General features: G+C 37.6%; 1 protein-coding gene across 1 annotated transcript in view; it reads left to right on the top strand.

Moving 5' to 3' along the window:
* Nucleotides 1-24,805, top strand: part of LOC108718479 (cyclin-dependent kinase 6-like) — a 114,159-nt gene that overhangs the window by 49,797 nt on the left and 39,557 nt on the right. The window contains exon 4 of the mRNA XM_041565893.1: nucleotides 12,902-13,069. Within this exon, the coding sequence (XP_041421827.1) occupies nucleotides 12,902-13,069 (168 nt within the window). The remainder of the gene's footprint in view (nucleotides 1-12,901; nucleotides 13,070-24,805) is intronic.

Below are 24,805 nucleotides of genomic sequence, written 5' to 3'. Positions count from 1 at the left end.
GACATCCCCAGCACCGGCTTAGTATGGCAAGTTACATTATACATTCCCCTATGCTACAATGTAATATTCAGCAACTTTCTCACCTGAACTTCTAGATCTGGATTTTTGGCTGTACAGCTAATTTTGCCCAGGGCATCAGGTCAAATGAATGGCAGGTATATTTTTGAGAATTGTCAAGAGAGTATAAAGCCAGGTTTTTGTCTAGACCTAGTATTATAGTAGGTGTAGCATTTTATAGGTAAAACATTTTACAAACAAAAACTATTTAAAAAAAAAAAAAGTTTTTATGATTGCAGTTTCTATGTTTGGTGGTTTTTGTCTATGAGTGTGACGTATTTTTGAAGGTGTACAGATACTTTTGAATGCACCGGGTAGTTGGACTGCTGTTTGGTGAGGGCCATGATTACCTACACACACTTGAGTCACTTCCAGTTGAGGTCAAATTGAAACCCTGATGTCTACATTTGATGTAGTCTGGGCTGGATTTGCAGTGCGGGCGCCCCTAGGCCGCGCGGTCCTACAGCCTTACCACGGCCCGACCACGTGGTCCTAGCCCCCGCCACCAGCAACCATCTACCAGCAAGTGCACACAAATAGCACTCGGGAACTGCACGTCCTCAGTGCTCTGCAGCAAGCAGCTGGGCGGCATGCTGCCCCTACGATTCTGCCACCCTAGGCCCGGGCCTTTGTGGCCTTGCCACAAATCTGCGCCTGGATGCAGTGGTTAAATGCTATGGCCCGAGACTAACAAAAGGAGGTGGGCTGCAACAGTGGTACCTGATATGTGACCTGGAGTAGGTTACAGCAACACATCTTTATTTGCCTATGGTGTTAGGCAGCTCTGTGTATTAGAATTAAGTGTACCTTACTATTTAACTTAAGGTGGCCATACACAGGCAGATTAAAGCTGCCTATATCAGTCCTTTATCATCTTATTTGCCCATGTAGGGGGCATTCCGATAGGTCTTCCCCATCGATATCTGGCCAAGATATCGATCGGGCAGGTTTTATTTTTCTTGCAATCGAGGACCTCATTGGCTAGTTGATGTGGTCCTAGTCCTGTCGGTGCCTATTCCCTTCATTGTAATCCAATTATTTGGTCCTAGGCCTTAACGATCGGACTAACCATATATCGCCCCACCTTTGGTGAGCATATTGGGTTGAGATCCACTTGTTTGGCGACCTTGCCAAACGAGCAGATTTTATAGTGTATGGCCACCTTTACGCAGATGATTAGTGCACCTAATTTACATTCTTTCACCCCTGATACCCTGATATATAAAAATTCATATATAACTGCTTGGCAAGTGCAGTTTTCATGTTTAGTAACAGATACAGGAGTAAATATTATATATAAATATATATATATATATATATACAGGTATATATGTATATATATATATATATATATATATATATATATATATATATATATATATATTTATCTGTGTATGAAGCCTGCTAAGCTCCTTCCAATAATCTTTTTTGGGATAACATCATTAGTATTCTTATCTTTGCTCTATTTTAATCATGTTTCCTGATAGCATGACAGCGTCCATTACAAGTTTTTCATGTTAGATTTCCGGAATTGGGATTCCAGCCAAGCAAGGGTATTGAAGTTTCACTCAATGCCCTCAGACTACCCTTGTAAACAATGGTCTGCATTATTTCACGACTTTAAAGTTTTTGATATCACATATAAAAGGGTACGTTCTTGATTCATGTGGAATCTGTGTGGAACCAGCATAAAAGAGAGGGTTTATTTTTGGTTGGTTTAAGAGGAATCAATCATTTCCTTTTATTATTAATAACTTTTAATTCAATGAAAACAAAAACTCGAAATAATTTAAGAAACAGCTTGTGTATGCTGGAAATGGTCACAGTATATACTGTATTACAATGTCCTTATTTAATGAAGCTTCTTTTCATAAAATATAACAGAATGTTCTCAATCTTTACATCTAAATACCAAATTTTTATCAATGTGCCAACAATTGAGATGTGTAAACCGTAGACTATAATTCCTTGGAATAAAGCAGGATATAAATTTGAGGTACTATTTTATATATATATATATATATATATATATATATATATATATATATATATGTATATTAATTTTTTTTATTTTTTTTATATTATATATATATATTTTTCACATACATAAAATTCAGCTATGCATTGGATTTCTCCTGGGTTTTTTTCTGTTTTTCACATCCCAATTTCACCTCTTCCCCTTATTTACCTTTCTGAATGTGCATTCAGTTAATTTAAATAGTCTGCATTAATTCAGTAAGTGCAGGTATCCGTGGCACTTTGTCCAGGCTGCTCCACAACACCTGACCCAGAACAAAGACGTGAGGAGTCATTTACTTACCTCAGTGTTCAAATTGCACTTTTAGACACACTCACCATATTTTTTACCCACAATGCAGTGATTTCCCCCAGAATTCCAGTGTTGTTGCTGTCATCAGGAGAAGTTGCAGTTGATGCAGTTGCAGTAATGCATTAAAATTGCCGCCATAAATCTGATACAATTCCAGAGCGGAAACCATACAAGCACTGAAGGGAAAATACAGAGTCTGATTTATGAACTTAGGTGATATATTGCACCAGTGCAGTCAGCCATAGCAACCACATAGAGACTGTATTTGCTTCCATTGTCTAACTACAGGTATAGGGATTTTTATTTAAAAATTAAAAAAAAAATACAAAGCAAAACAAAATCATAACATATTAAAATGACACTATACTACAGTGTTTACATTGTTTCAAAGAGAAAGCAGAATAATTTGTCCAAGAGAAATCCAAGTTCATCCAATATTTCTCATTTGCACTTTGTTTCTGATCTCATTGATTATAATAAATACAATTTCACTTAAAGGGGAACGCCACAAAAACATAACTTGAGCTTTTTGAAAAGTAAACACAAGCAACTTTTAAATATACATCAATTAAAAAATATGCAGACTTTTCATGATTTTTAATGATTTGGAACAGTTCCCTAAGCCTAGCCCCCTGCTCTCCTGCTAATCTGTTTGACTACTTTGCTGAGCTGGCTGACTACTGTTTCTTTGTATCAGCAGCCATCTGTCCTCAGCCTGCATCCTCCGAACCCCACAATTCCCTGCACACATGATTTCAATGAGGAACGGAACATCACCGTACAATGCATTGTGGGTTATGTAGTTCCTGCATGCTGTCTGTAAGATGTGGAGAATTTGTTACAATTTGGAACATCAATGTTTAGTCCCTCCTTCCCAGCCAGGATTTCAAATGATGCAGAAAGAGAAGAACTGTTAAACAGCTGGATTTCAGGATAGAAAATGGCATTTATTCATAATTTTTGAAGAAACAGGTAACTGTTATGGGTATATTAGGGGTTTCTGTGTTATGTGGGCCTCTTTATCAAGTTTTGGTTGGGAAGCCAGAGTTCCCCTTTAAAATTTTCTTTATACTTTGGTCTGTTGAATAATTCTCTTTCCCCAGAGATGTCATACATTCTATAGACCACAGATGATACAAAATAACTGACAATCCGTAGGCTCTTTCTGCACAATGATTAGCACTCTGGCCAGCGCAGCCCGGCTCTATTGGTATGGTCCCTTATAGCCAATGGGCCAGTGACAAAGGATGGAAATAGCATGGCATAGATTTATTTCCATGGGGTTGATGTGATCTATACTGCCCCAATCCTCCATCTCTTTTTCAGCTTAAGAGCATGGGCTTTGTGCTGTGGGAAATAGCTCTGTCTTACTCAATCCTCTTTCTCCCTGCAGCCAGTCCATGATAAAAAAAAGGGAGCTTGTTCTTTGAGTCAGACCGCCAAATTTAAACTTTAGGAACATGACACCAAAGAAGGTCACAGGACAGACCATCCCCAAACCTCCCTCTTTGCAGGAACATTACCCCTCTTTTTGCTGGGTTTAGCCTACCCCCCCCCCGAGCATCTGGAAGAATAGGCTAAGACTTTAGAATAGAAAGTTTCTGGCAAATAGAACACACAGATACAGAAACAATGGGATCAGTTGATATTACTCTTTCCCTATAGGTCAACCTCCACCCTTTCCAACACTGAACTTTTGCCAAAGCAGTACAAGCATAGTATCTGTTATCCGGAAAGTGTATTATTTGACTCTTTCCATCTTTCATTTGTCATTGGTGTCATCTAAAAAACAAATGCTCTGTAAGGCTACACGTTTATTGTTATTTTCTACTTTTTATTAATCCTCTTTCTATTCAGGCTTCTCCTATTCATATTCCAGTTTCTTATTCAAATCAATACGTGATTGCTAGTGTAATTTGTACCTAGCAACCAGATTACCAAAATTGCAAACTGGAGAGCTGCTGAATAAAAAGCCAAATTACTAAAAAAACACAAATAAAAACCAATTGCAAATACTCTCAGAATATCACTCTCTACATCATACTTAAAAGTTAACTCAAAGGTGAACAACCCCTTTAAGCCTGATAAAAGCCTCTGCAGAAATAAATAGTGTAATTGTTTTTCCGCCAATATGGATTCATGCAGCTTAGTTACCGTCAGGTACAAGGTACAGGTATGGAACCTGCTATCCAGTGCTCGGGACCTGTGGTTTTCCAGATAATGGATCTTTGTGTAACTTGGATCTTCAATTAAGGCTACAAAACTTAAAGGACCAGTAATGCCAATTTTTTTTTAAAAAAAAAAATTGTTTGCATAGAACGGAAAAAAACACCAAGCCATATGTAACTTTAAAATCGCAAATTAACTTACTGAAACTCCGCTTGCGCTCCTCTTTAGAAAAGCCGACAGGGTGAAATTAACTTATCGAAACTCCGCTTGCGCTCCTCTTCAGAAAAGATGACAGGGCAACGATCCATCGTGCGGAGCTCGATTTCTCCTCCCTGGCTATCTCCTAAAGAAGGCAGGGAGGTGAAATCGCTAGTGGAGTTTCTGTAAGTTATTTTTTAATAAAAGCGTGGCAATTTTAAAGCTACATATGTCTTGGTGTCTTTTTTTTGTTCTATAAAAAACAAATTGTTTTTCAAAAAAATGTTTACGTTACTGGTCCTTTAAACATTAAATAAACCCAGCAGGATTGTTTTGCCTCCAAAAAGGATTAATACTATCTTAGTTGAGATGAAGAACAAAGTACCGTTTTATTATTACAGAAAAGAAAGGAAATCCATCTTTAAAGATTTGGATTATTTTAATAAAATGGAGTCAATGGGAGACAACCTTCCTGTACTTCTGAGCTTTGTGGATAACTGGTTTCCAGATAATGTATCATATACCTGTATTGTTTTATTATTACAGAGAAAAAGAAAATCATTATTAAAAATTAGGGGAGGTGGCCTTCCTGTACTTCAGAACTTTCTTGATAAGGGATCCCATACCTTAATTAGTAGAGTTTCCAAAGATGAATAAACAATTTAGCACTTATGTTCTGCCCACACAAACTCCTAATAGATGGATCCCTGGCAGAATGGAAATATTTCCTACTGCTACTAGCAGCAATTCTGACCACTACCAACCCAGGTTTTGTACGGGAAGCCCTTCCAGTACAGAAGCCCTTCCATTGAGAGAAAGAGACAGGCAGAACTTTGTATGGGGCTTCAAATGCGTTTTCATTTTGCAATTATCTTTTGGATGGTGGCCTATAACAAGAGCTCTGCAGAGGTATGAGATCTCAGTCATGCTTATTATTCCTTCCCATTGCTGGAGTGTTGATATAGGGGGGTTCCAAATGTCTTTAGGTTTTTTTTCTTTAAACTAAGAAGGGTTAAAACAACTTTACTTTGGAGCAGTTGCTAAACTTTTCTCTCTGTGACTGCCTGGCATTGTTCTATCTCTCTAATGAGCAACCAGCTGGCTTGTCAGTGAATAGGGCTGCGGGCCCTTGGCCATGTCTCCTGTGAGGTCTTGGCTGGGTGGGTTAGCAGGCCGCCCGCAGCCAGTGTCACAGCTATTCAGGGCTATTGGCAGTGCAGTGTCCCCATTCATTTCTGCTTGTCACATGCTGTCATGCAACTTACACCAGAGAGGAAATGACCGTTAATTGAAAAAAAAAAAAAACATTCGCCTGAGTTGCTTGGGATCCTCCAGGCTTTATCTTTGAGGTTAAACAAGTGGAGACACTTAGCTGCTATCCAGAGACAGCTGCAGGAAGGCAAAAGCCCCACACTAACGTACCTTTCCTGCCTGACCACAGCTTCAGTTATCAACATCTGCCACATGGCTGTCCTTTAAAGAGCCATAGCCAACTTCCCTCTGTCTCACTTGCCTTTAATGTGGGTTGACTACATCTTCGTTTAGGCTACATAGTATATCATTGTTGTAAGGACGTTTCAAAACAGAGGGGCTGATCCGGAGAGAATAAAACCATACAGCACAGTAAGGCAAATAACAATCCGCTTGAGCAGAGACTCCGTTACCCCATTTAGGGGTATATTAAAGATAAAACGGGTTAATTACAGCTTAAAGGAGACCTAAAGCCTAACTAAAGAAGTAGGTAGTAATGTTGTACATTATGCGCTGGGCTTCTGTACCAGCCCAGGTAACCACAGCTCTTTAGCAGGAAGGATCTGTGTCTCCAAAGATGCCCCAGTAGCTCCCAATCTTCTTTTCTGCTGATTCACTGCAAATGCTCTGTGCTGCTGTCACTTACTGAGCTTAGGGACCCACTCACAATATACAGTACACATAGAATATAAATGTCACAATATAAGGCTGATTAGTGATTAGTAATAATTACTACATGGCAGCACAGAAACCAGTGCAACTAGCACCAGCATTTAATAATCAGCCCTGTAGCATCAGATTATATTACAGGCCAACCTCATTCTCTGCTTGATAATTTGGACGACCCCTAAGATTAGCTTCTCAACAGCTGCTCAGAGCCCACTGAGCATGTGAGTGTCCAAGATGGTGACCCTTTGACAAGTTTGAAGTCCTGGATCATTGCTGCTATTGAGAAGATGAAACTTTAGACTGGTGCAATAAGGTTATTATATCAAATATGGCATTTTAGCCATATTAATGTTTAGGGTTTACTTCTCCTTTAAGGATCAGATGAGTGTCGCAGACACTCCTTTAGATGATCCCCCAGTGCATATTTATACACACACATATATACATAAAAAAACAGAAAACTAGCTGTAGCCCTTGAGACTTCTGCAACCCCAGATATTATGTTTGCACATAGTCTTCCACGACACTTATAAAGTCATTGAATCATTCCATCACAACATCATCCAGAAGAGCTTTCAGCAGCCTCATTGCCCTTACCATGAAGATCATTTTCAAGTGAAAGAGTCTTAATGGGTAGCTGTGGTTCGCTGAACTTATCTCTGGTAATAAAGATCCCCACTATCTGTCTATGATGTCCTTTATTGTACTTGTAAAGAGTAATAATGTACGCTCTCGCAAGAGCCATTTTTTGGAACACAGCCCCATCTATTTCATAATTGCTAACTGTGCCATATACATGGGATTTAGATTTGCTATGTGACCACCCTTAAAGTTGTACAGGTATAAAATCAGTTATCTGGAATCCTGTTACACAGAAAGCTCTGAATTACAGAAAGGCTGTTCCCCATGCTGTCCACTTTAAGCAATTAATTCTAATTCTAATGATCTCCTTTTCCTCTGTAATAATAAAACAATACACTGTACTTGATTCCACCTAAGATCTAATTTATCCTTAATGGAGGCAAAACCAACCTAATGGGTTTATTTAATGTTTAAATGTTTTTTAGTAGACTTAAAGTATGGAGATCCAAATTAAAGAAAGACCCCCTTATCTGGAAAACCCCAGGTCCCGAGCTTTTTGCATAACGGGTCCCATACCTGTACTATTATTTCTTGTAGTTAGATGGTAGTGGGCATGCTACAAAATTCCTGCTGATGTCCCAGAGGGTCTCAAAGCAGTGACTTGTTTTTTAAATCAAAAATTATCCATGTTACTTAAAGGAAAACTATACCCCAAAATGAATACTTAAGCAACAGATAGTTTATATCATATTAAGTGGCATATTAAAGAATCTTATCAAACTGGAACATATATTTAAGTACCGGTAAATATTGCCCTTTTACCATATATACTCGAGTATAAGCCGACCCGAGTATAAGCCGAGGTACCTAATTTTACCTACGAAAACTGGAAAAACTTATTGACTCTAGTATAAGCCTAGACACAACTACAGCCCTGTCTCCCAGCAGCGCACATTCTGCCAAAGCGACCCCCCAGCGATCAACCGGACTTCTTTGCAAAGTTGATGGTGGCAGAGAATTGCCAAACGGATTACTGTGTGCATTGTCCCACTGTCCCACTACCATGTGCAGAGGGTGCTGTTTGATATTGCCGTTTGATATTGCCATCACTGTTAATCTTTCGTATAACCAACAGAGGGTGCTGTGTGATATTGCAGTCACTGTTATTCTTTCATATAACCAACAGAGGGCGCTGTGTGATATTGCAGTCACTGTTATTCTTCCATATAACCAACAGAGGGTGCTGTGTGATATTGCAGTCACTGTTATTCTTTCATATAACCAATAGAGGGCGCACTGTTATTCTTTCATATAACCAGCAGAGGGTGCTGTGTGATATTGCAGTCACTGTTATTCTTTAATATAACCAACAGAGGGCGCTGTGTGATATTGCAGTCACTGTTAATCTTTCATATAACCAACAGAGGGCGCACTGTTATTCTTTCATACAACCAACAGATGGCGCTGTGTGATTTTGCAGTCACTGTTATTCTTTCATATAACCAACAGAGGGCGCACTGTTATTCTTTCATACAACCAACAGAGGGTGCTGTGTGATATTGCAGTCACTGTTATTCTTTCATATAACCAACAGATGGCGCTGTGTGATATTGCAGTCACCGTTATTCTTTCATATAACCAACAGAGGGCGCACTGTTATTCTTTCATATAACCAACAGAGGGCATTGTGGGATATTGCAGTCTCTCCCCAAGTGAACTGTTGGTATAGGAATGATTAAAAGTGACTGCAATCTCAGCTACTCCGGTCGGGTACCGCTGACCCGAGTATAAGCCGAGGTAGACTTTTTCAGTACATTTTGGATGCTGAAAAACTCAGCTTATACTCCGGTATATACGGTACATCTCTTGCAATGAACCACCATTTTGTGATGGTCTGTGTGCTGCCTCAGAGATCCCCTGACCAGAAATACTGCAGCTCTAACTGTGTGGAAGCAAAAGACAGAACTCTGACTGTTAATTGGCTCATGTGACCTAACAAGTGTGGTATGTTGGTTTGTTTGTGTGCACCTTGATTCATTTGATCCCAGGGGGCTGCCCTTGTTTTTTAAAATGGCAGTTTTCTATTTATGATTACCCAATGGCACATACTACTAGAAAGTATATTATTATGAAAATGGTTTATTTACATGAAGCAGGCTTTTACATATGAGCTGTTTTATGCAATATATTTTTATACAAACCTACATTGTTTGGGGGGTATAGTTTTCCTTTAAACCTTGTATTATTACATGGGGATAGCTTGCTGTAGGTTTCTAGAACAGTAAACTTTGCACTTAGTTTTACATTAGCCACTTTAGTACTTTTAACACAAGTACAGTCTAGTGTACTGCAATAAGACAAGAGTAAGGAGCCCTTTGTTTTGATGAGACAGATTCATGGTACATGGGGTTTGTGATGACAAGAAGGACTAAAAAAACACACATCAGTCAGCAGGTGCTTTCAAATAACATGAATGAAAACTGCATTGTACAATGAAACCTCAGTTTTACATGCCATGGTTGTAAGTTTTTGTCTCTTTTTACATCATTTTTGTGCGGTCTCACATAATACACTTCCCCAATTTAAATTTTTTTTCTGAATTTTACACTATTTTGTCCTGGTCCGCTGAAAAACATAAATTTGGCTCTATTTTTATGGCTTCTGCTGGAAGGCAGTTATTACCCTTGAAACGGACTTCTGTGATTGCCATATGCAGAGAAACCACTCATGTAAACTGAATGCAACGGAGGCCTAAGCTTGGCAGTTGTAAGATGCCATTAACTTAATCTTATTAACCATGGTCACATTTCAGCATTTTGTATACCTCGAATGAACTCACATCTTGAATGATTTCTAATTTAAAAAAAACTTGAATGGAAAAAACTCGAATCAAGTTCAGAGTTAACAACCCAAAAACTCAATCAGTTTGAGTTTTTGGGTTGTTAACTCTGAACTTGATTCGAGTTTTTTCCATTCAAGTTTTTTTTAAATTAGCAGGAAAAAACTCTAATTGCTTGAATTGATCAAGTTTTCTGGCAAAAACCCTCCCAAAAAACAAACATCATGAAGGCTATTAACATCTTCATATGGTTCAAGGGATCTCTGCCATTGATTCCTACATAACCTCAACAGGTTTTAGATGGTGTATTTTCAGATTCAAGTGATTTCCAGGTTTGGTTTATAATAAATCTAGAAAAATTCAAGATTTTTTTTTTTAAAAAAAACCTAGAAGTTTTTTTAACCCGAAAATGTGAATTTTGACCAAAAAATCCTTAACTCAAATTTTTAGTGGACAACTCAATCGTTAATAAATTACCCCCATATTGTCAAAAATATATTTTCTATAGCTTTATACGTCTCTAAAGAGAATGTACCGTATATACTCGTGTATAAGCCGACCCGTGTATAAGCCGAGGTACCTAATTTACCTAAGAAAACTGGAAAAATTTATTGACTCGTGTATAAGCCTAGGGGCCCCATGTCAGATTTCAAAATGTGAATGTGTAAATGTGTAATCATGTTTTATGGCATAGAAATCTATCTAAAACGATTTAAAAGAGTCAGAACTATTAGCTGGACAATTGCCACTTGTTTTCCCTGTGACCTCCCACCTGTCATGGCTGCTCAGAAGATCAATGAGGTGCTGCACCTAGGAAAGCAGAAAAAAGGTACCGTACGCTCCTTCCGCGGCCCCAACACACCTCCCTCTCCCATAGCGCAGGACTGTCTGTGCCTCTCCCATAGCGCAGGACTGTCTGTGCAGGTCCAGGAGCAGATACGCTCCTTCCGCGGCCCCAACACACCTCCCTCTCCCATAGCGCAGGACTGTCTGTGTGATCGCCGCCCGGAGCAGGTCCAGGAGCTCCGGGCGGCGCGTCCTTCCCTGCCGGCGTTCGCTCTCAAAATGGCGGCGCCCATGGCCGCCATGTGGCTTATACGCGAGTATATACGGTACCTTAAAATGTTATGTTGTATGCTACCCTTAAAGAAAAGATCTCCATAAACCCTATTAGGTTATCCATTCTACTACATTTGGATGGTCTGACAGGGCATTACATTGAAGACATTGGAAATTTTAAAGGCCATGGCTATTTCTGACTAACATTTAAATCAAGCATCATATATTATCATGTGTTTTATAAGCATTAGCCAGTGTAAGATCTGTTAAGAATAATGGGTAAAGTGAATGCTATATATATATATATATATATATATATATATAATTTTTTTTTTTCCCTGATGAAGGTTCTGAGATAGAACCGAAACGTTGGATATAATAAACCTGCTATAGTTTATTCTCTTTTGTTTTTCCTAATTATCTAACTCGGAGTGCTGTCACCATTGGATGGATACTATATATATATATATATATATATATATATATATATATATATATATATATATATATATATATATGATGTGGGGTAGTTTGTAACACTCCAATAAAAGACACTTCTTTATCACTACACCTGTGAGTGCTCCTAACTCTATTTATTTGCTTCCCTCTGAGGAGCACCCGGGATTTGATCAACTGAGGGTGAGTGCCGGTGAATCATATGTCTATATATATATATATATATATATATATATATATATATATATATATATATATATATATATATATATATATATATATATATAATATCAAAACAGGGGGGTTGTGGGAGCACTCTAAAGGCTTTAAAGTATATATATATATATGTATAATAAATGCTATTGCATATGTACCCAAAACAGGGGTTATTTTGTTACAAAGTTATGATCATAAAATTGATAAGCCACCATACCACGTCAAGGTAAACCCCGAATGGCGGTCCCTAACTTAGCCCTAACTTAGCCCTCAGTGAAAAAACAGCGTTCAACAGACATTGATTACAGGTAATGCTAAAATGCACATAAAATATAAAACAAGTTAGGGACCGCCATTCGGGGTTTACCTTGACGTGGTATGGTGGCTTATCAATTTTATGATCATAACTTTGTAACAAAATAACCCCTGTTTTGGGTACATATGCAATAGCATTTATTATACTTATATATATATACTTTAAAGCCTTTAGAGTGCTCCCAAAACCCCCCTGTTTTGATATTATATATATATATATATATATATATATATATATATATATATATATATATATATATATATGTTTTCCAATGAGTATCCGCACTCCAAAGCAGTTATCAATGGCGGGGTGCATGGTAATTGTTTATGCAACAAAAAAAATCTTCTGACCAGCACTCCCTTTTAAAAGCTTAATTCTTTTATTGTCATTCTGTAATGTCCGACGATTCGGTCCACATTAGGACCTTTTTCAAGGATCAAAAGGTCCTAATGTGGACCGAAACATTGGACATTACAGAATGACAATAAAAGAATTAAGCTTTGAAAAGGGAGTGCTGGTCAGAAGATTTTTTTGATATATATATATATATATATATATATATATATATATATATATATATATATATATATATATATATATGTATATATGTATATATGTATATTATATATATATTCTAAATATGCTTTGTAAGTTGTAGCTTTATGTATGTACAGTAGCTGTATCAGTACAATGTGTTTTGTTTCAGTTGCTTAATAGTAGCCATGCTGTTTGTAATGACACATTTATTATGTGCATTTAGGATATGATGCACCAACTTCTTCAAGGACTGGATTTTCTTCATTCCCATAGAGTGGTGCATCGAGACCTAAAGCCTCAAAACATTCTTGTCACCAGCAGCGGACAGATAAAACTAGCAGACTTCGGCCTTGCCAGAATCTACAGTTTTCAGATGGCACTCACATCAGTGGTAAGTTTTATTAACCTTCACTTCATCTGCTTACATCTTATATCATTTTTGCATGAAAGAAGTCTCAGAGCTTGTGTTCATTAGAGGCTATGGGGCAAATTTACTTAGCTCCGAAATTGCGCCAGTGACGGCTTCGCTCACATCGCAACACTTCGCCAGGAGTAGATTCGTCAGGACAACGCTAATTCACGAAAATCCAAAATTGCGTCCAGGGTTCAGAACGCTTGTGAAGTTGCGCTAGCGATAATACGATAAGCAGTTCGAAGTTACGCTAGCGATGCCTAATTAGCATAAGGTGTGAAGTTAACGTACAATGGACGTATATGTTGCAGTATCCAATATACAATAGTTCAAAAGACTGTGATTTTTGTGTTGTGGTGCCCTATCCGGAAACCTTGCTGCATGAATAGGTTTCAATATTCCATTCGAAAAATAAAAAATCAGATGGCACACACTTCAGCAATTGTGCTAAAACTTAAGTGGTTTATAAACCACTTTAGTTTTAGCACAATTGCTGAAGTGTGTGCCATCTGATTTTTTATTTTTTGCATGGTATATGTTGAGGTAACTACATTACACTACACCAGGCCAGGGAACCTTAATAAAATAAAATAGAGTTGTTGTGCCCACTGTATAGTTTATGTGCCATATGTTAGGAAATGTAGGGGGGAAGGAGGGAACCCAAAAAAAAAAAATTTACGATCTTTTTCAGCCTATCACCCTGTAAAAAGTAAAAGACGCCAGCGTTTTTTGGGACTTTTCAACTTTTTTTTGAGCAACTCCTATTTACTCTATTGCACTTCGCCTGGTCTGAGTGGCGAAAGCAAGTCTGGCGCAAGAGGTAACGTTCAGTAAAATCTGCATCTTAGAGAATTTTCATAGTTACATCCATTCGCCAGAGCGAAAATTCACCTGGTGTTAGAGTGTGAAGTAGCGCTAGAGTCTATCTCCTTCGCTAGCGAATTTACACCAGTGACCGTTAGTAAATCGGCAAAGTTCCCGAAATGACTTCACACTGGCGAATTTTCACCATTGTTAGTCACTTTGCCCTTTAGTAAATTTGCCCCTTTGTGTTTGTCCGACCCCAAGGACCAGGATAATAGATGCCCTACTGGTACTCATTTTGGCAGAGTGAATTCCAACACAAGCCCTTAATATGTGGATCATATTGAGTACAGGTGTTTTTTGCCCCTTTAATGATGTGAGTTAAAGGGGTTGTTCACCTTTGACATAACTTTTAGTATGATCTAGAGAGTGATATTATGAGGCAATTTGCAATTCCTATTATATTTTTATTATTTAAGGTTTTTGAGTTACTTTTTTATTTATTCAGCAACTCTTCAATTTACATTTAAAGCAATCTGGTTGCTAGGTTACAAATTCCCCTAGCAACCTTGCATTAATTTAAATAAGAGACTGGAATATTAATAGGAGAAGGGCTGAATAGAAAGACGAGGGCAAGTAGCATTAACAATGCATTTGTAGCCTTACAGAGCATTTGCTTTTTAGAAAGGGTCAGCGACGCCCATTTGAAAGCTGCAAAGAGTCAGAAGAAAAAGGCAAATAAATATAAAACGGTACAAAATAAATAATGAAAACCAATGTAAAAGTTGCTTAGAATTTGCCATTCTATGACATACTAAAAGTTACCTTAAAGGAGAACCACCCACGAGAAGATCACCACTCTTGAGCCAATAATGGGCATAAGGACTTTCCAGCAAGTTGTACATTGGAAATGCTATCTACAATATTCCTTAGTGAGTGTGTCAGGATACATGTCTGTCTCCTTGCTGGGAGTCTCTTCCCTTCATACCCTACAGTGTAAAGTTATATGATAAAATATCATGTTCTTTGTTGTCTTGGCTGGAATTAATGATCTGGAAAGCAAAAGGTCTACAACAGTTTGTTGTCTTATATATGAGAAATACTTTTAGCTTCCTTTTTCAGTAAATGTTAATGCTTTTTTCTCAGTTACTAGTCAAACGCTGCCTCTTTATGGGAATTATAGATGAGCTGATCTAAGTGCAGTACTACAGAAATGAACAGAAACTATCACTATACTCATACAGGTATATTCACTATTAACAGTGCACAAATATAGAGTTTCAATAAAACATAAGGTTTCTCTTTGAGTGGATTGATTTTAAAGAAAGACTTCTGAAACACAAAATCGTAAACCCTCAAGAGAATGCTGTCAAAATAATCATCAGGGCTGGAGAGCCCACTTATCTTACAGCAGGTGGGCTGTGTAAGAACTTAAAAACTAAGAAATTGGTCAGGACTGGTGTTTTTTCAACACTGAAGCGATACTGCTATATTGTGCAGCAGTTCTGTATTAAAATACATCAACCACAAGGCCTGAGCGTTGGTGAAATGTGCAGATTCTTGTGTGTTGCATATTTCAGTCTTCTGGGCACAATAATCATTTTTATCCTTTATTAATATAGCATCAACACATTCCATAATCACTTTCACACATACACACACACTGTGGTTATATGTCATCAGAATTGTCAAAAAATATAGAATTGAATAAATAGATATCTATTATAAAATAATAGATTCTAATAAACAATTTGTACACAATATATATATATATATATATATATATATATATATATATATATATATATATATATATATATATATATATATATATATATATACTGTATATGTACAAATAGTCTGTGCCAGAAGTATGTCTTTGGTTATACACAAATGCAAATAAAATAAGTGACCCAAGAGACAGCAGCGGTGTATTAATGTATTGATCTGTGACAGTTCTATGCAAGGCATGGTAGCAGAAAATTCGTGAAGACTTAAATAGGATGAGTTCTGTACATGGTATCAGTTCTTGTGGGAAAATATGCTCCAGTGACTTATTGGCACCAGCGCTGGAATGTGGCATTTAAAAAGCACCTTTTTACAGTGGGAAAGAATGTGGTGAAGAATAAACAGTCTGACGTTACTAAATGGACCACGGTAATCTCATAACCAAGTTACAGAAAACTTGTTCTTGCCAGTCAGCTGGAGGAGACGCTTCACATATAGCAATACTTCTCAACAGACCCAATAGTTTCTGGGAAAAAGTGAATAGTGTGAAATTAAATGAATAACACCATTACAAGACTGCAAAATATTCTCTAAATACTGTGGGGTTTTTTTTTGGTCTTCTCTTTTTTCAACCAAACTACTATGTTACTGTGCTAAATTTCTATGGGGGTAATGGAATAAAATTTGCAAAGAACAAATTTGCGACTAATGTGCATGTCACAAAGTAATAATTTTCATTAGGCTTTTATTGCATTGCAAATCTTAATTGCCTATTGTGAACCTTTGACACCTGCTTGAAGGTGGCATAAAGTTTTGGAGCAAACGTAACAACTTTTTTATTACGTTTTATTACATACACTGCACACTATCAGAAACTATAAGATTCGCAATCGATATCCTACTATTCTTCGTGTGAGGGGCAAAGTTTTTGCAAAATCATTCACTTTGCGAACATTTATTTGCATTGCGAATGAATTGCGAGCAATTTTTGCGTTACCTACCAATATTACATTCGCCAAGATTCATATTCAACCTATTGCAAAAACCTGGCCATATCAAATCCGAAGCCTTAAAACCAAGTCACTTTATAGAAGGAATAGAAAATAATTAAGGGAATAGAAAAGTTTCTACGCAAGGATTTTGTTTTCCCCTTCCATAGCCTATTTTACATGTGCAAGGATTTCTTTGCTGAAATATTCAGGGTTCATCGAATTACTAAAATATTGATGTTACTGTGGAAATGGCACTGATGTATGTTAAACGAAATAATTTTTAAATTTTTTAAGGGATGCTGTCATGGGAAAACATGTTTTCTTCAAAACGCATCAGTTAATAGTGCTACTCCAGCAGAATTCTGCACTGAAATCCAATTCTCAAAAGAGCGAACAGATTTTTTTTATATTCAATTTTGAAATCTGACATGGGGCTAGACATATTGTTAGTTTCCCAGCTGCCCCCAGTCATGTGACTTGTGCCTGCACGTTAGGATGGAACTACTTTCTGGCAGGCTATTTCTCCTACTTAATGTAACTGAATCAGTCTCAGTGGGACTTGGCTTTTACTATTGAGTGTTGTTCTTAGATCTATCAGGCAGCTGTTATCGTGTGTTAGGGAACTGCTATCTGGTTATCTTCCCCTTGTTCTTTTGTTAGGCTGCTGGGGGGGAAAGGGAGTTGGTGATATCACTAGAATTGCAGCACAGCAGTAAAGAGTGACTGAAGTTTATCAGAGCACAAGTCACATGACTGGGGGCAGATGCCAGTATCCCTTTAAGGTTTTCTATCTCTGTAATTATAGACAAGTATGTACTTTGTAGGTTAAACTTGGACTTTGGTGGTTAAACTTGGACGTTGGTCTTTTTTTCAGCCCAACTTAACTAAGTAACCATATAACTCAAAAGCCCCTTCTTAATCTTGCTCCCATTGGTGCTCTCTAACTTGCTCGTCTGAATAACAAGCAAACTAAGGGGTATCCAGTGGGATGCCCACATTCTGCCCCAGCCAGCAACTTGCCTAGTCTAGGCATGAACCACAAGCATTTGCAAATATATATTATGGTTTATATCTTATTAGTTGCCCAGTGGCCTAAATTTTCCATAAGGCACAGGACAATGGCAAAGTTGTCTCTACACTACAGAAAATATTATTATATATTAGTTTAAATTTAATCAACCTTTGAAGAAATGTCATAAATCTTAGAACCCAATTCAACACATTTTTTTGTTACACCCCATTCATTGATAGACTAGCCAATACAGCATCTAGCCAGTGGTGGAGTAATCAAAGAAGACGTTTCACTACTCATCCGAGCAGCTTCTTCAGTTCAACTGACTGGTGTGGGAACTTCTCGGCATATAAACTCTTCCACTAATCCAATCACAATCGCACATTGTAACTCTTCAAGAGGTGACATCTGAAGAAAATCCAGTTGTTTTTAGATTTACCAATACTAGATATATCATGACCTGGATCAATGAAAATCTTCATAGTCATATAGCCAGTGGCGGAATTACCGGGAGTAAGGGTGGTGCAATTGCACCAGGGTCCATACCCCCTTGGGGCCAGGGTGCAATCGCACCCCAAATGTGAAGAACATTACTGGAGGGGGCGGTTGCACGACCTGCACCTGGGCCCCGCAATGTCTAGTTACATTACTGCATCTAGCTCACCTCAGTGCACAGTATAGGTGTCAGGTCTAAAGAATGTATACAGATACTGCTCTCTATGCTTCTAAAGTGAACTTCAGTAGCATCACAATTCCTTCTGGTGCTACGTAGCCATCAAAATTACTTATTTAGAAGACGAGCTTGTGACTTGTTCCTCAAAAGTGTGTTCTTTGAACATAATTGGATATTAGATTTTTATACACAAGTTAAGCACTTTGTTTTATTAAGAGTCCCCTCATTAATGGTGTATGTGGGTATGGGACGCAAAGGCGGACCTTGCTGGTGGGGACTTTTTTTTTTTACCATTAGTGGTAGTCATATTGGCCAGGAAAGTATGCACATTGGTGGGGCACAGGCAGGAATTCGCCTTAATATTATTGCCTTTGCCCTAACCCTAGTGGTGAGCTAGTGCACAATCCCTAGGGCTAAACTAAAGGTTTAGGCACAAGTACAGGAAGGGGTGATCTATTTGATCTATCCTGTTTAATAATTCTTACCTTCACTTTATTTCTTGAGTTCCCCGCACAAAGCATGAGGAAATGGGGCAGGTCTTTCCCTTACAAGATGCTCCAGGGAACACAAGTGTTTATTTTGATTCTTGTAATGTTGATTGACTTAAAATTACATTGCCTTTTGGAACCTGGTATAGAGCCAGAATTAAGAAGCCATTCAAGGTGAATCAAACATTTTTGTTCTGCTGCTTGATAAATACATCTGTCAAATACATTTCTGGCAAAATGTAAATTGGTAAGTACAGTATCAGCTGGGGGGGGGAATAAGAAGACGAAAAAGAGATTTGAGAACATGGTGATAATTATAACATAGCTAAACCATTCATGAGGAATTATAGGGCGTAAAGTGTACGGGACTGTTTTTTAATTTATAATGTACAAACAAATCAAAGGGATGTGTACTAAAGATAGGTACTAAATATAAATAGATTACGTATTTAATAGTTTGTGCCCCATCCCAAAGAGAGATAAACTGGATATATTCATATATTATACTGTACATTATCCTATGGAAATCCTTCTATTGGTAGTCTCCCCAAACAAAAATGTCACCAACAGCCCCCCCCGATACTTACCTATGGCAGTTGGCTAAGCCTCCCTAAAATGTCATTGTTCTCTTATGACTCCAAGCAGGAGTTACAGCAATAGGGGTCATAATGTGGGCGCCAGATGTTTGGGAGTATCAAAATTCTGCAGAGTGCTGCCTCATTTTACATTCAGGGATCTCAGCATATTAGTAAGTGTTTTGTGAATGAAATAGCATGGCCCAAGAATTGTATTTTGTTCTGCTAGAAACTACAACTGCAAAACCCTTATGGCAACTGCATAAATTTCTTGCTTTTCCTTATCTTGAAAATCATAGGGGGGACAGAGCTACACTATTGAAAGTTCTACATGGTCATGCAATCACTATACATTAGATACTCTTTGTTAATAATCAGTAAAACCTTTATACAAATTGTGTATTGTTAACTTGTCGACCACACAAGATAGTGAAAAATACAGCACAGTTATTCTGCTTAATTTTTAAATACCCTAAAATCCAAGTTTTAGTAAGTTCTGAATAGGGATGCACCGAATCCATGATTCGATTTGGGATTTGGCCAAGATTTGGCCTTCTTCAGCAGGACTCAGATTCGGCCGAATCCAAGTACCTGGCCAAACTCAATCCAAAAAATCATGTCACACAAACATGGAATTCCTCTTTCCCCCTCTTTTCCCTAATTTACATATGCAAATTAAGGTTTGTTTCAGTATTTGGCCAAATCTTCCTCAAAGGATTTGGGATTCAACCGAATCCTAAAATCGTGGATTCGGTGCATCCCTAGTTCTGAAAAGAACCAATATAAACCTATATAAATAAACAGATAGTGGTTAATAGTTGCCACCTGTAAAACCTCAGGGATGAATTGATGAAACAAAAGTATAGTGTAATTAACCTTTATTACTCATACTATTAATTGACATTAGTATTGCTGTTGTTGAATCTTTTATACTCCTGGGTCTTCTTTAATGAAAAATCTGTGTAAGAAATAGCTCATTCCCTCACTGTTTTTATACAGCTTCAGAGAGCCAATTCTCAAAACCCTACTGTTCATACTCACCAGTACCCCATAGTCCTCTTGCACATATACCAGGGCTCCCAGTCAGATGGCTTGTAAGGATTGGCATAAAATCTAATCAAGAGTCAATGCTAGCAGTAAGACAGGTTCATAGAATCAAAATGGGGGAGTTAAATAGTGATGAGAGCACAGAATATCTCTAATGGGTTTTGATATATTATTGTGACGTATCCCAAAACCCAGAGTACACCCCAAGGTCCTGGTCTAGGCTCGCACTTCTGCCTTTAGCAGCCACCTTTGGCTTCGGGAGGAGCCCTCCGCTACTCAGATGCTGCCAGAACTTAACATGAGAGGACTGAGTTGAAAGCCCTGGGCAGGCAAGGGAACCGTAACTTATAACTGGAACGGAGAACAAGGTGTTCAAGGGACAGGCTAGGTCTAAATCAAACAGACAATATGGTACCGAATCAGGAAGCTGAAGCATAGTCGAGGTCACAGGCCAATGTCAAACAAACTGATATCAAGGTACAAAGCAGGATCCTAAGGAATAGTTAAAGTTCAGGCAAGGGTCAGGACAGGTGGCAGATGATTCAGGAACTGGGACAGGCAAGGTCAAACACAGCTTAAACAATAACAGATCACACCCAGGAACTACCTAAATAGACCTGTACTGGGTAATGAGACAGAGATGGGGTTTTTATATCCAGTCAAATGGCTTACACAAATCACCTGTGGCCAAATTGGCAACAGGTGAAACAAGCCATTCTTCCTAGCAATAGCAAGCATAGGCATAGGAGTGAACCAGGGCCTTAGCTGTCTGCTCGTATAGAGCAGTGGTAACAAGAACGCCAGATCCCTGATTCAACTCCAGGCAGGTTATCACAGTTATATTGTAAATAATATACTATAAATAGTGCAACTCATAATTACGTTCACAACTAATTTGAGTTGAAAATAGTCCATCATGTATAACCCCTCCAAGTAAACCCCAACACACACAAATGTACACACTCACATCGACCCTTCCATACACTCACTTAAACTGTATTTGCCAATATCCATACTAATTGTAGAATTTTGTATCATAATATCCTATGATAGTATGCTTGTCGAAGAAATCATCCAAACCACTCTTAAAGGCATTAATAGAATCTTTGCATGTATACAATTTCTACCAAAGTGTATATTATTATATGTATATACAAATGTGTGTGTGTGTATATATATATATATATATATATATATATATATATATATATATGTACAGTACTCATATATTTATATATATATATATAGTTCACAGTTAGAAAGCACTCACGGCAAGTCGCTCACACCAGCGCACAAGTAAAATTGTATACTTTATTTTATTTACTCATTAAAAGAATCTTTATTTACTCATTTACTCATTTACTCATTAAAAGAATCTTTCTAACCATGAACTGTGTTGCTTATGGTGAGCAACTGGCCTTCGGCTGAAGATGTGGTGAGTGCCGATTACAATGATGGATATATATATATATATATATATATATATATATATATATATATATATATATATATAGTCGTGTTCCAAGGAATGACGCACTCCAGGACTTCATAATGAGATCAAGCAAAGTGAAGTTTATTTGTCAACGTTTCGGTCCAGTCTGGACCTTTCCCAAAACGTTGACAAATACCTTTTATTAAAGGCATTAATAGAATCTTTGCATGTATATTATTTGTTACAAAGTGTATATTGTAATATGTATATATTAATGTATGGTTATATATTGTATATTATATATAAATATCATATATATATAATATATATATTATATGATATATATTATTTGTATGTAGTATATGTATATATTATAGTGCATATATTGTTATGTATATTATTTCTACCTTTCATTTATGAACATTAAAAGAATTTTCCAGTTTGCAGCCCATTTTCCAATTAAGTCAAATCACTCTGCAAAGTGGCAACATCCTACATGGAACTTATAGTTCTGCACAATTTAGTATCAACAGCAAAAATAGAAACAGTACCTTCATTGCCCACCTCCAGGTCATCTGTTAAAGGGGCACCTCAACCTAAAATGTATCTGTCTTGTTATCTTGCTTCAAACGTAGGGAAGTGGTTGTGAAATTTCCGATCAAGCTCTACTTCAATGCCCAAGCTTTGGCCAGGACCCCCCTTGGAGGCCCTACATTTGGTCAAGGTATCTAGCAAAAGCAAATACATTTTCATCCCAAATCTCATCCTAACTGACCTTCAAGCTTTTTTTTGGGTTGTTTCTAGAAGAGCAAATTGTCTCCCAAAGTGTCCTTCAAACTCCCATTGCTGCAACACCTCAAAGCTAACCCCCTTTCCTTAAAGTTTGGGAGCCACTGGTGGTTATTGTTGTTAGTGACCACTTCTACAGTTGGCCAAGCCTCCTTTGCCAGATATTGCCAGGTGAAAAGCAAGGGGTTGGCAAAGAGATCATGACAAGGGCCATTGTTCTCCGTAGGCAAAACAATGTGGATCCTTTTGTTGGCACCAAACCGTCATCTTTGCTGCAGCATGTATGGGAAGTTTGTGTAAGCAAATACCCAGTGTCTAAGGGACCAGTTTCAATTTGGAGCTGCTATGGATGTAATGCAACCATGCAAAATGGAAAAATGAGAAGCAATGAAATTGTTTATTTTTATCCATATTGTTTTTATTCAGCCCTTTTAATATTGAAATTTCAAAGTATCAGGCGCAAAGTGACAAGCGGTTTCTATTTCCTTTCATAGGAAGGCTATCTTTTGTAATCTGCTGGTGGTGAATAGAACATTGTATACCGCTTGTAGGTGAAATTCCTCAGCCTTTTTGACTTTCCCCACATTTGACCTGGCTTGGCTTGCTCTTGGCTCTGTGCTTTGAAGCAGTCCTAGGCAGGAAACTTGCTGGCATTCCCTTTGAAAAACAGGCCAGAACATAAATGAAACCAAGCCTAGCATACATATTTGTTCATGATACACAAATTTTCTTTTAACGTTTTTCATTATATATATATATTTGTCAACAGTGGTTTAAACACAACCATTGATTAAAATAAAAACATATTGATTTAATTTTACCATAACCAGCTTAAATTTAGTTGTGCATACATTAAATGCTATTCATTTAGTAGTAACGGGAGTGAATTATAACTTCTTTTTGTCATAATCAGAAGCATCTTTAGACTGAGAGTTTATGTATCGGGGCTGTGCTGAAACAATTCAGCAGCAGTTCTTTTTACTGGATGTTGGAAAGAAAAATACAACATGGAGTGCTTTGATAAATCGGGCATTGGCTTGTGTATGGTATGCTGTGTGACTCTCGAAAGGGCGTATACATCTTTAAAGGAGCAGAAAGACCACAGATTAATATAATTTATGTAATTTAACGTAATGGTTACTTCTGTGTCCTTCTGCGGCTGCCAGGACATGACTTCAGGCATTTCCCCTATAAGCAATAGTTGCTATAAGGAGAGGAAAGGAGGAAGCAAATAACAGTTACAAGAAACAAAACAGAGTTTTGGGTCAGTCAAATCTGGAAAACAGCCAGTCCATAGAGCATCCAGACATATCAGTGATCCAACAGTTAACTATATTATTACTAACTTGCACCTATCCTTCATACAAAATGGCAGTGTCATATAGCTAGAATATTAGGTCATTGCTGTACCCCTGAAAAGAACACTATTACTTTATAGAGTTCATTAAAAACTACAGTTATGTTTAACTTTATTTATGGTTTTTTATAAAACAAAGAGCAAACAATTGGTGCAATTCTACATGTTTGTCTACTGACAATGGAACATAGAATTTCAGCATTTTATATCACTGCAATCAGGCGCAATTTTACACCAGATATACTAGTTAGTAAAGTAAACACAAAGGGCTATAACTCTGTGGAAATCGGATGGGCATGGACAGCATGCGGAAGGGACAGGGGAAAACACTTACATGCCTTACAGGGGAAAACACTTACATGCCTTTTAGCAATATTTAAATTAACTTATAGGAGCACGTCTGTTTAACCAAATTGTTGAGGCGAATCCCGACTGTACATATTCAAATTTGAGCAAGATCCTAAAAATGCATCATCTGTAAATAAAAATCTATCATTTTCATTTGAGCAGTATTGTAAAATCACATGACTTTAAAGGTTGTAGTTGGTAGTGGCTGAACACTTAAGGTTTCAGACAGATCCAAATCTTGCAGTAAATGCCGTAATTTGGCCAAGTACCCATTATCACTTGTGGCAGTGATGAACGATTTGTGATGCTTCAGGTGTTGCAGGGTAGGACTCCCAGCATGTAATATGGCTCGACTCCATTTCTTTTATACTAACAAAAAAGGCAACAGTCGCTATAACTGTAATATTCTCATGTCTTGTTATAATTGTAATTTAATTGCTCCATGAAAGTAGGATATGTGCTCACCCTTT

This window comes from Xenopus laevis, chromosome 6L (assembly GCF_017654675.1).
Source record: "Xenopus laevis strain J_2021 chromosome 6L, Xenopus_laevis_v10.1, whole genome shotgun sequence".
Lineage (NCBI taxonomy): Eukaryota > Metazoa > Chordata > Amphibia > Anura > Pipidae > Xenopus > Xenopus laevis.
This window is presented reverse-complemented; position numbering and strand designations above follow the sequence as displayed.